We start from the raw sequence: 13,265 nt of genomic DNA on the forward strand, positions 1-13,265 counted from the left end.
GTAGATAAGGTGGTTAAAAAGGCATATGGGATACTTGCCTTCATTAGCCGAGGCATAGAATATAAGAGCAGGGAGGTTATGATGGAGCTGTACAAAACGCTGGTGAGGCCACAGCTGGAGTACTGTGTGCAGTTCTGGTCGCCTCACTATAGGAAGGATGTGATTGCTTTAGAGAGGGTGCAGAGAAGATTCACCAGGATGTTACCTGGGATGGAGCGCCTCAGCTATGAAGAAAGACTAAACAGGCTGGGGTTGTTTTCCTTGGAGCAAAGAAGGCTGAGGGGGGACCTGATTGAGGTGTACAAAATGATGAGGGGCATAGATAGGGTAGATAAAGAGGAACTTTTCCCCTTAGTAGGGGGGTCAATAACAAGGGGGCATAGATTCAGGGTAAGGGGCAGGAGATTTAGAGGGGATTTGAGGAGGAACTTTTTCACCCAGAGGGTGGTTGGAATCTGGAACTCACTGCCTGAAAGGGTGGTAGAGGCAGGAACCCTCACAACATTCAAGAAGCATTTGGATGAGCACTTGAAATGCCATTGCATACAAGGCTATGGACCAAATGCTGGAAAATGGGATTAGACAAGACAGGGGTGGATGGGCGGCGCGGACACGATGGGCCGAAGGGCCTCTTTCTGTGCTGTAAAACTCTATGACTCTATGGCTCACTGACACACTTCACCCAAACACACTGCACCACACTCACTGACACACTTCACCCAAACACACTGCACCACACTCACTGACACACTTCACCCAAACACACTGCACCACACTCACTGACACACTTCACCCAAACACACTGCACCACACTCACTGACACACTTCACCCAAACACACTGCACCACACTCACTGACACACTTCACCCAAACACACTGCACCACACTCACTGACACACTTCACCCAAACACACTGCACCACACTCACTGACACACTTCACCCAAACACACTGCACCACACTCACTGACACACTTCACCCAAACACATTGCACCACACTCACTGACACGCTTCACCCAAACACACTGCACCACACTCACTGACACACTTCACCCAAACACACTGCACCACACTCACTGACACACTTCACCCAAACACATTGCACCACACTCACTGACACGCTTCACCCAAACACACTGCACCACACTCACTGACACACTTCACCCAAACACACTGCACCACACTCACTGACACACTTCCCCCAAACACATTGCACCACACTCACTGACACACTTCCCCCAAACACATTGCACCACACCGACTGACACACTTCACCCAAACACACTGCACCACACTCACTGACACACTTCACCCAAACACACTGCACCACACTCACTGACACACTTCACCCAAACACATTGCACCACACTCACTAACACACTTCACCCAAACACATTCCACCACACTCACTGACACACTTCACCCAAACACACTGCACCACACTCACTGACACACTTCACCCAAACACATTGCACCACACTCACTGACACACTTCACCCAAACACATTGCACCACACTCACTGACACACTTCACCCAAACACATTGCACCACACTCAATGACACACTTCACCCAAACACATTGCACCACACTCACTGACACGCTTCACCCAAACACATTGCACCACACTCACTGACACGCTTCACCCAAACACATTGCACCACGCTCACTGACACGCTTCACCCAAACACATTGCACCACACTCACTGACACACTTCACCCAAACACATTGCACCACACTCACTGACACACTTCACCCAAACATACTGCACCACACTGACTGACACACGTCACCCAAACACATTCCACCACACTCACTGACACACTTCACCCAAACACACTGCACCACTCACTGACACACTTCACCCAAACACATTGCACCACACTCACTGACACGCTTTACCCAAACACACTGCACCACACTCACTGACACACTTCACCCAAACACACTGCACCACACTCACTGACACACTTCACCCAAACACATTGCACCACACTCACTGACACATTTCACCCAAACACACTGCACCACACTCACTGACACACTTCACCCAAACACACTGCACCACCCTCACTGACACACTTCACCCAAACACATTGCACCACACTCACTGACACACTTCACCGAAACACATTGCACCACACTCACTGACACGCTTCACCCAAACACATTGCACCACACTCACTGACACACTTCACCCAAACACATTGCACCACACTCACTGACACACTTCACCCAAGCACACTGCACCACACTCACTGACACACTTCACCCAAACACATTGCACCACACTCACTGACACACTTCACCGAAAGACATTACACCACACTCACTGACACGCTTCACCCAAACACATTGCACCATACTCACTGACACACTTCACCCAAACACATTGCACCACACTCACTGACACACTTCACCGAAAAACATTGCACCACACTCACTGACACACTTCACTGAAACACATTCCACCACACTCACTGACACACTTCACTGAAACACATTCCACCACGCTCACTGACACACTTCACCCAAACACACTGCACCACACTCACTGACACACTTCACCCAAACACATTGCACCACACTCACTGACACACTTCACCCAAACACATTGCACCACACTCACTGACACACTTCACCCAAACACATTGCACCACACTCACTGACACACTTCACCCAAACACATTGCACCACACTCACTGACACACTTCACCCAAACACACTGCACCACACTCACTGACACACTTCACCCAAACACATTGCACCACACTCACTGACACACTTCACCCAAACACATTGCACCACACTCACTGACACACTTCACCCAAACACATTGCACCACACTCACTGACACACTTCACCCAAACACATTGCACCACACTCACTGACACACTTCACGCAAACACACTGCACCACACTCACTGACACACTTCACCCAAACACATTGCACCACACTCACTGACACACTTCACCCAAACACACTGCACCACCCTCACTGACACACTTCACCCAAACACATTGCACCACACTCACTGACACACTTCACCGAAACACATTGCACCACACTCACTGACACGCTTCACCCAAACACATTGCACCACACTCACTGACACACTTCACCCAAACACATTGCACCACACTCACTGACACACTTCACCGAAACACACTGCACCACACTCACTGACACACTTCACCCAAACACATTGCTCCACACTCACTGACACACTTCACCCAAACACATTGCACCACACTCACTGACACACTTCACCCAAGCACACTGCACCACACTCACTGACACACTTCACCCAAACACATTGCACCACACTCACTGACACACTTCACCGAAAGACATTACACCACACTCACTGACACGCTTCACCCAAACACATTGCACCATACTCACTGACACACTTCACCCAAACACATTGCACCACACTCACTGACACACTTCACCGAAAAACATTGCACCACACTCACTGACACACTTCACCCAAACACATTGCGCCACACTCACTGACACGCTTCACCCAAACACACTGCACGACACTCACTGACACACTTCACCCAAACACACTGCACCACACTCAGTGACACACTTCACCCAAACACACTGCACCACACTCACTGACACACTTCACCCAAACACATTGCACCACACTCACTGACACACTTCACCCAAACACATTGCACCACACTCACTGACACACTTCACCCAAACACATTGCACCACACTGACTGACACACGTCACCCAAACACATTCCACCACACTCACTGACACACTTCACCCAAACACATTGCACCACACTCACTGACACACTTCACCCAAACACATTGCACCACACTCACTGACACACTTCACCCAAACACATTGCACCACACTCACTGACACACTTCACTGAAACACATTGCACCACACTCACTGACACACTTCACCCAAACACATTGCACCACACTCACTGACACACTTCACGCAAACACACTGCACCACACTCACTGACACACTTCACCCAAACACATTGCACCACACTCACTGACACACTTCACCCAAACACACTGCACCACACTCACTGACACACTTCACCCAAACACACTTCACCCAAACACATTGCACCACACTCACTGACACACTTCACCCAAACACATTGCACCACACTCACTGACACACTTCACCCAAACACATTGCACCACACTCACTGACACACTTCACCCAAACACATTGCACCACACTCACTGACACACTTCCCTCTCTCTTGCTGGCCAAGGTGGCTCAGAACCAGTATGAGCAGCAGCAGACAGGCGAGGCGGGGCAGGGGTGAAGCATGTCTGCAGACCCTCACTGCGCTGGAGGAGATTGGCCTGGTGATAATTGGAGGGGCTGTCACTGAGGCCGTGGTGAGCGGCGAGGTTGAAAGCATTGCTGATGATGGTATGCTCGTACCTAATCCTTCTTCTCACATCCCATTCTCCTCATCGCACAATCTCTTCTCACATACCAGCTGCTGATGGTGTATGCATGGATATCTTGCGTTTCTCCCCTCCCCTCACCGCAACCTGACCATTGTGCCTTTCTCGTTTCAGCTAACCAAGAAGTGCCAGCCGCCCAGCCAGTGCACGAAGAAGTAGAGGAGGAGAGTGATGGGGAAGAAGAGACACTGTCAATCGATCTGACACTCCCAGGCCCCAGCTCAGAACATGGCACTGCCCAAACTTTAGAGGGTAGTATAGAGGCAGGATCTGAACATGGTGAGTCACCAGGCATGAGTGAGCTACAGCCAGGCCAGGGGGAAAGTGTAGTACAGGTGCCAGTTCCCTGGAGGGTGAATTCACACACGAGTTCTGCTCCACAGGACTCAGATGATGATCTCGATGGGGCGGCCTTCAGAGAAGGGAGATGGGCATGCACACGGAAAGGCTTGGTGCAATGGCATGCCTGCCAGAGAGCCTCTTGTCAACGTCAAGGAGCCTGGAGGAATCCGGCTCCAACATTGCACGGGGCTTTGCGCGGAGCTTGGAGCCCATGATTTCCAGGGTGGAAGTGATGGACAACTTGCTTAGAGCACTTGTGGACCCAACCATGATGCTGGGTGTGATGGGTGATGTTGCAGCTTCCACTGCAGACTGCTGCCATCATGGCTAGGTGTACCAGTGTTCAAAGGGGCTTGCAGGGTGTCACAGCAGTCCAGCAATAAGTCCTCCATCAAATTACAAGAATTGCTGAGGCACCGCCCTGGGTGAGTGGCGGTGGCTCCATGGAGCACGAACCTGCTGTCCTCTCTCAGGGTGACAGCATTTGTCCTCCCACCCCTGCCACTCCGCCAGTGCCCTTGCTGTTGTCCATCAGCCAGCCTGCCCAGACTGCTGCCACCCATGCTGAGGTGGTGCAGTCTGAAGCCGGGCCTACTAGGCCATAGCTGCTCGAGGTCGTCCTGCAAGGCCATCTGCAGTGTCCTCCACTGAAAGTCAACAACCTTCCACCAGCCATGCTGCAGCCACTGGGGGAGCACGGCGTAGAAGCACTAGAATAGGCAAAGGAACACGAAGGACAAGCACGAAGGAAATGCACAAGGGGGATTAGTTGACTTTATTATGTAAGATTCAAAATAATCATTTATAAATTATGTTTGGAATGTTTGTTTTGTGGTGGTTTTCATTTCAGCATTGTGCCCAAGAGGATGCTGTGATGTTCCATGACAGAGGATGGTAAGGTGGGAAAGTGGTGAGCAACGGGGATCTAGTGTTCCATTCATTGGAACCAGAGTCTGATGATATGCTCACGGACAGCCCATCTGGAATAAGGATTTGCTGTCTGCCTCCCTCTTCTTCCTCCTCATCTTCCTCTTCGTCCTCCTCCTGAGGTGGCCGCAGAACCCGTGGAGAAGGGTTGCACCCTCATGATGGCCAAGTTGTGGAGGATTCAGCAGACCATGATGAAATGGGACACCGGCGCGTACTGGAGGGCTCCTCCCGAGCGGTCAAGGCAGCGGAACCTCAGTGGTCTCCTCGATGAGGGTCCTGGTGGCAGCGTGGCTGTCATTATATAAGTGTTGGCCACGAGTGATGGGGTTGGAGAGGGGAATCATCAGCCAGGTGTAGAGCGGATAGTTCTTGTCTCCAAGTAGCCACCCTCAGGTTTGGAAGATTGCTGGCACAGGAGACTGGCGCAGGATGAAAGCATCATGACTGCTGCCAGAATAGCAGGCATTCACCATCGTGATGTGCTGGGCATAGTCGTACACCAACTGCACATTAAGTGAGTGGTAGCCTTTGTGGTTGCAGAACATCTCAGGATTGATATGCAGTGCCCACAAAGCCACATGCGTACAGTCGATGGCAACCTGCACCATGGGGAAGCCCGATATCCTGGCAAAGGCATATGCTATTCTGTTCAGAAGGAAGACAATGAAGTCCCCTCTCCTGGAGTACAGGGCCTCTGGGACCTCCCCCGGATGCGGTGATGGACGGCAAACTGGGTGATGTTAGCTGTGTTGCCTGCTCTAGCCTGGAAGGATCCGGTGGTCACAGAACTTTGCCAACTCTTGGAACTAGACTTGCAGCCTCAGAGCAGGGCCAGGACAACGCTTCCAGTGACCCTCAAGGTGACCATGGCCCTGAATTTTCTTCACCACCGGATCCTTCCAGCCTGGAGCAGGCAACTTTCATGGAGCAGTACATGTGGGCTCCTCACACCCAGTTCCACTCCGGTGTGGAGTGTGCTGGCTGGCACACAGGGCACGTTGCAGGATAGCTCAAGAACCGAGGGAGAGGGCGCACAGGTTCTCAGACCCAGCACTGGAGGTCCTGGTGGAGGAGGTCCAGAGGAGGAGGGATGTCCTGTACCCGCAGAGGGGGGAAGGATGACACCTCGCCCTCCTGTCCCTCTCTCCTGCAGCAGCTGGTGCTGCTCTGCCTGGCCTCATGTCCTCCTCCCATTCCTCCTGCAGACCAAGGGGGACCCCTAGCAAGATGCCCATGGCCAAGCCCCCCCTTTCTCCTGGTGACTCCAATAAGGTGGAGTAGCACAGCACTTACTCTTGTTAGGTAAAATCCTCAGATATTTTCCAGAATAAATGTTGCTAGTGTGTTGGTGAAGTCTTGACAAAGTCTCCCAGAAAGTCTCCCGATGTGTTTCAAAAGTCCTCTTCAAACCTCCAGCAGCAAGTGAACAGTAAAAGGTGATACAGCTTTAAGTAACGCTCAGTATCTTTGGCAACGACTTGTTTGCTCCCAAACAGCTGGTCGTTGGTAGGAGAGGACGTTAGGTCAAGTGCTATCCACCAAAATGCTGTGCAGCCTCTTTAATGAGGGCTAGCAGGCATGCTAAGCGGCAATCAGCCCCTTAACGAGCCTCCGGGTGGCCATTCCTAGCGCTGGCTTCAACTCCTTTACCAAGATGGCGTCCTGTGCTAAACGCAGGTTAAACCAGCTCAAGACCCCATCTTGGCCATCTCGGAGGCTCTTTAGCACCTAAAGTATGTGGGGAAAGCCACCCCATAATGTTGTTCTGTAAATAACGACTTTTATTGGTTTTCTGTACCAAGGAAGTTCATTGACGTGAAGTTTCTGTTCCTCTTACAGCCTTGCTGTGGGTAGTGAGGGGGAACGAGACTGCTACATACCACATGCGACTGGATGAGTTTCTGTAGGCTTGCTGGCTCTTTAATGTCCTTCTCTAGGTTCGTACCTTCAATGGAAAAAGCCAACTTCTGTTTGGAAAAATTGGCTCCCAATCAAAGGAGCTGTCAACAAGAAAAACACAAAATGCTGGAAACACTCAGCAGGTCAGGCAGTGATTGTGGAGAGAGAAACAGAGCTAACGTTTCAGGTCGATGACCCTTCGTCAGTCCTCAGATGGAGTTTCCACCTCACCCCCCCAAATGTTTACAATTGTTTTGCCTCCGAAAGACATTGATACGATCAGCCCTTAGATTGCGTCATGATTTATACAATACACTTGTTACCTGATCCCTCTTCATTGTAGCCTTTCTTCTTTTTCTATGTTTTATTGGCATTATCGTCACTTCCTCCTGCAATAAACAGGCTTTTAAAACCCAGCTTGCAGTCACCTAACCTCTCCTTCTCCAATCATCCGATCTTCTCTGCTGCTCTTTTTGATCTGTTCTCTGAGCCTTGACCTTTCACCTTGATATGCAATGAAGAAGTGCTGAAATTCCCATTGAGATGTGATTTGTTTTCTGTGTGAAGCTGTCATGGTGTCAGTATCAGAGCTCTGATAGATAGGAAGGCTTCTGACCCGACATTCTAGGGTCAGTGTGTTATTGAGTTAATGACCACAGTTCAGAGTTTACTATTCAGTTCGGATTGTACTGCGATAAATCCTAGGTATTAGTAAACCTGTTACCAATGTAAGATGGCACAGCGTACTATCAGCTGTCTCGATGGCTGAGTGGGTGGAGACACTGGTCAGTGCAGCACTGAGCAAGGCAGACCAGAACATAGGAACAGGAGGAGGCCATTCAGCCCCTTGACCCTGTTCCATCATTCAATTAGATCTGGCTGATCTGCAGCTTAACTTCATGTACCTGTTTTTTTCCATATCCCTTGATACCATTACCCAACAAAAATCTACCGATCTCGGTCATGACAATTTCAATTGACCCCCAGCATCCACAGTATTTTGGGGGCGAGAGTTCCAGATTTCCACCACCCTTTGTGTGAAGAAGTGCTTCCTGACATCACCCCTGAACAGCCTGGCTCTCATTTTAAGGTTATGCCCCCCTTGTTCAAATACCACACCAGAGGAAATAGTTTCTCTCTATCTATCCTATTGAACCCCTTTATCATTTTAAACACCTTAATTAGATCACCCCTTAATCTTCGAAACTCAAGAGAATACAAACCAAGTTTATGCAACCTGTCCTCAGAAATTAACCCTATAAGCCTGGTGAATCAGCATTGTACGTCCGGTGTAAGTGTTAGGAGAGAGGGTGGTGTTCCTGGTGAATCAGCGTTGTACGCTCGGTGTAAGTGTTAGGAGAGAGGGTGGTGTTCCTGGTGAATCAGCGTTGTACGTCCGGTGTAAGTGTCAGGAGAGAGGGTGGTGTTCCTGGTGAATCAGCGTTGTACGTCCGGTGTAAGTGTCAGGAGAGAGGGTGGTGTTCCTGGTGGTGTTCCTGGAGCTCCTATAAACGGGGCATCGACAGTACGCACCCCAACCGGGAAGCCTGAAGACAGCGGGAAATTGGTCCTGGGGCCTCAGTAACATTGGGCGATGAGCCGGCACCTCCACAGGGAGCTCGCCCATTGTAAGGTGGTGAAGAGCAGGCAGCTAGCGTCACCACCCGAAGGTTATTCCTGGGGGTGGGGGGTCATAGCGACAACGGGGGAGCGGTGGGGGTGATCGCGAGGATTGTGGAGTTGAGGGACCCATCCTTCACCTTCTGGCTCCACAGGAACGCTTGTTAAGAAATGTTTGAAGTTAAACTTACCTGTTGGTGGAGGCCACTGAAGAATGCTGAGTGGATCAGGCCCCTCACCTGCTCTGCTCATTGGAAACCAGAGGGGGCTTTAAACAGGCCCTAGGCCCCCTCATTAACATATACAAGGGGCCTAATGCCTGTTGTAGGCGGCCGCCCGGGACGCCTGACAAAGGGCCCGATGAATTATGCAGAGTCCCGAATGTACATGTGCATTGACCACGGGCCATCCCGCTGCTAAATCTGTAGGCATTGTGCCCAATAAACATAAAAATATTCTTCCATCTTCAACAAGTGGCACAGCATCACAACATGCCTTGTTTAGGAATGTTAGCTGTCAGCAAGTTAAACAAAAATGACAAAAGTGAATAAATAACATCAGAATAATACATATTTACACTCTCTTGTGTCCTGATGCCCCTCCCCGCACTCCCTTTGCCCCACCATTGGTGGCCGTGCCTTCAGCTGCCTGGACCCTAAGCTCTGGACTTCCCTCCCTAAACCTCTCCGCCTCTCCACCGTACTCAAAACCTACCTCTTTGACCAAACTTTTAGTCACCCCCTCCTAATGTCTCCTGTGGCTCGGTGTTAATTTTTGTTTATTAACGCTCCTGTGAAGCACCCTGGCAAATTTCACTACGTTAAAGGCACTATATAAATACAGGTTGTTGTTGAATCACAGAAACCCCACAATGCAGATAAAGGCCATTTCAGCCCATCGAGCCTGCACCGACACATATCCCACCCGATCCCCATAACCCCACGTATTTTAATCCCCCTAACACTAAGGGTCAATTTATCACAGCCAATCAACCTAACACGCACATCTTTGGACTGTGGGAGGAAACTGGAGCACCCGGAGGAAACCCACGCAAACACAGGGAGAATGTGCAAACTCCACACAGACAGTCGCCCGAGGCCAGATTCGAACCCGGGTCCCTGGCGCTGTGAGGCAACAGTGCTAACCACTATGCCACCGTGCTGTTATATGTTATATTAACCACCACCTTGAATGTTATATTAACCACCACCTTGAATGAAAAACAATATAAGCCTCCAATCATAGTATCATAGAATCCTGCAGCACAGTAGGGGGCCATTCGGCCCATCGTGCCTCTGCCGGCTCTTTGAAAGATCTGTCCGATGTACTAAGCTGTTCTTTTGCAGTTAACTTTTCTGAGCTCTGACCGCCTCACTTTTTTTTTTAAACTGCGGGAGCTAAATCGTTCTCCCCTGATTCTCTGGCAGTTCCAGCTGACTTGACTCAATTCCACTCTGCACAGCTCAGCTCTCCTCAGGTCAGCTCTTCTTAATTAAAACCCTTCAAATCAGGTGCTGGGGATTCCCAGATTAGTACAATTGTCAGCTCCATTCACAATGAGCCAGCTGTGTCACACACATAACTGAGTGCTTCAGACATTGGGCCAGAAATTCAGGTCCCAACGCGTGAGTACGGACAGAGTACTCACGCGTGGGCCCGGAGGAATTGCCGGTTTTCAGCATGCACAGTGCATGTGGGGAAAACCGGCATTTCCTCTCCTCTGACCCAAGGGGTTAAGAGGCGGAACGCGTACGGATTGACGGGCAGCGCGTGCGCAATGGAATTCCTGTTTTTTGACAGGTTTGCACGTGTGTAAGGGCCTCTTGAATGTAAAAAGGAGATGCAAGGACTTCATTCTTAAAGGTAAGTGGTCTTTAACTTAAAATTATTACATTTTTTCCACAGCTTTATTGTTTTTAAGGACTTTACAGTAAGGTAAGTGTAGTTTTAGACCCAGTTTATTAAAATATTATTTTTTTCAAAAATTTGATTAATTGTTTAAAATAGTTTTTTAAAAGTTATTCATAGTTAATTTAATTATTGGGATGTTTTTTAAAATTTTATTTAAAGTTTAAGTAGTGTTTTGGGGTGCCGTACTTTTCATGAGTTTGACAGTTCTTACTCGCAAACTTATGAATGAAGTTTCCCCTCCCCTGATTGGCTGAACAGTGCTCACCTGATCCCAGCCGGCACATCGCACTAACTACGCCGCTGGGTCAGGTTTATACAGCGCACCGACATCAGAACCGGGCCACTGACAGGAAATCCACTGCGCGCCAGGTTTCAGATATCGGCGCGCCGGGTAAGTGCACATCGGGGGCTTGCACGCGCGACAGGCCCCCAACACCAAGTTCTGGGCCAATATGGCCCTACAGCTCCTGGGGCCAGAGAGGGCGGAAAGCTTGTGACCATGGTGGGAGACAAAAGAACCTCACTTTAAATTAAATGCTAGAAATTGGTCTCGGGCGCTGGTGCAGAGCGGGCGGTGTCGGATATCGCCCGTTACCCGCAGCGCCCGATATTCAGTTCCATTGCAGTCATTGGTATTAATGATCAGGCGCTGGGTACAACAGGCGGCCAATCCGACAGTGCAGTGTGACCGGGCAAGTCAGCACTCTTTCTGTGGCTGGGGAGCAGAGCTCCAATCTAGGCTCAGCATTCATAATCAGTGGTTATTTAAATAAGATGAATAGGCAAAATAGATTCGTAAAATTGTTACTTACTGAAACTGGTATCTCATTATAGTTATTTTCACTTCTCTATTACAATGCACGTAGTTGATACAAGGAGGAAGCGCCCCAGGAGTTACTGAGACAGCTCATAGACAGCTGCACCTCAACTGGGAACAAAGGAGATTTATCTCATCTGATAATCAATGCAATCTGGAAGTGGGAATGGAGCTGTGAAAGGGACAGGAGGGGGAGACAACTGATACAGCAGCTTCGGGAGAGAACCTGACAAACACCTCTCTTGTGTAGGGCGGAGAGTGGCTGTGAGCCTCAGGATTTTTGAGAATTACGAATTTATTGTCAGCCTAGGATGGAGCATCCTTACATCAGACACATAGAGGTGCTGGGATTTGAAAGAAGATTTGTCCCGAACCATCATTACGTGAGTACCAGTAACAAATCATATTCCTGCATCTGCTGAGGGCTCCAGGCCAGTCCAATCTCAGCTTCCGTTTCAGAATTCCATCCGACCACTCGTGTTGTGTGTCTGTTTCAGTTGATTGTCCAGGGAAACCGAGGGAGTTGGAAATCAGCAGAATGTTTCTGGGGAGCAGTAGGTGTGACTGAGAGCTCTTGATAACTGAGACAGTCTGTTTGCAGAATAAAGGAAATGCCGAAATAAATAGCAATGGTTGATGGCAAATGTTGTGACTGTTGCGATCCCGGTCTGTATCGTGTCTGTCTCTGGAGTCAGGACAAGCTTTCCAAAGATAGGGATCAGTGGTCATCACCAAGGCCACTGATTCATGGCTTTCTTGGGAAAAAAGGAAAGAATTACAGAAAGCAATCTCCAAAACACTGGCAAAAGTCTTGGAATCACGTAATAAAAACAGAATTTGATTTATTCAGACAGCCTTAGCCAGTATTTTGCTCATTGAATCCTTGAGTACTGCAACACAGAAACTGCAAACTACACCTCTCGATCTTACACAGGTCATTTTCCACCGTATGAGCCAAATAGTCTAATCCCACTCTCCTGCTCACTCCCCACACCCTTTAATATCCCATCCAGTCTAATCCCACTCTCCCCCTCACTCCCCACACCCTTTAATATCCCACCCAGTCTAATCCCACTCGCTCTCTCACTCCCCGCACCCTTTAATATCCCACCCAGTGTAATCCCACTCTCCCCCTCACTCCCCACACCCTTTAATATCCCACCCAGCCTAATCCCACTCTCCTGCTCACTCCCCACACCCTATAATATCCCACCCAGTCTAATCCCACTCTCCCCCTCACTCCCCACACCCTTTAATATCCCACCCAGTCTAATCCCAC

At 49.6% G+C, this 13,265-nt stretch overlaps 1 protein-coding gene across 2 annotated transcripts in view; it reads left to right on the top strand.

Moving 5' to 3' along the window:
* Nucleotides 1-9,037: 9,037 nt before the first annotated feature.
* Nucleotides 9,038-13,265, top strand: part of LOC147102007 (neutrophil cytosol factor 1-like) — a 267,921-nt gene continuing 263,693 nt past the window's right edge. Inside the window, exons 1-2 of one of the 2 annotated variants that reach the window (XM_085964139.1) lie at nucleotides 9,038-9,094; nucleotides 12,036-12,369. In XM_085964139.1, the coding sequence (XP_085820265.1) occupies nucleotides 12,298-12,369 (72 nt within the window). In that variant the 5' untranslated portion in view covers nucleotides 9,038-9,094; nucleotides 12,036-12,297. Of the gene's footprint in view, nucleotides 9,095-12,035; nucleotides 12,370-13,265 lie in introns of those variants that run through there. The other variant, XM_085964138.1, reaches the window with a different exon arrangement.

This window comes from Somniosus microcephalus, chromosome 22 (assembly GCF_052327205.1).
Source record: "Somniosus microcephalus isolate GS21.2 chromosome 22, FLI_Smic_1.0, whole genome shotgun sequence".
Taxonomy (NCBI): domain Eukaryota; kingdom Metazoa; phylum Chordata; class Chondrichthyes; order Squaliformes; family Somniosidae; genus Somniosus; species Somniosus microcephalus.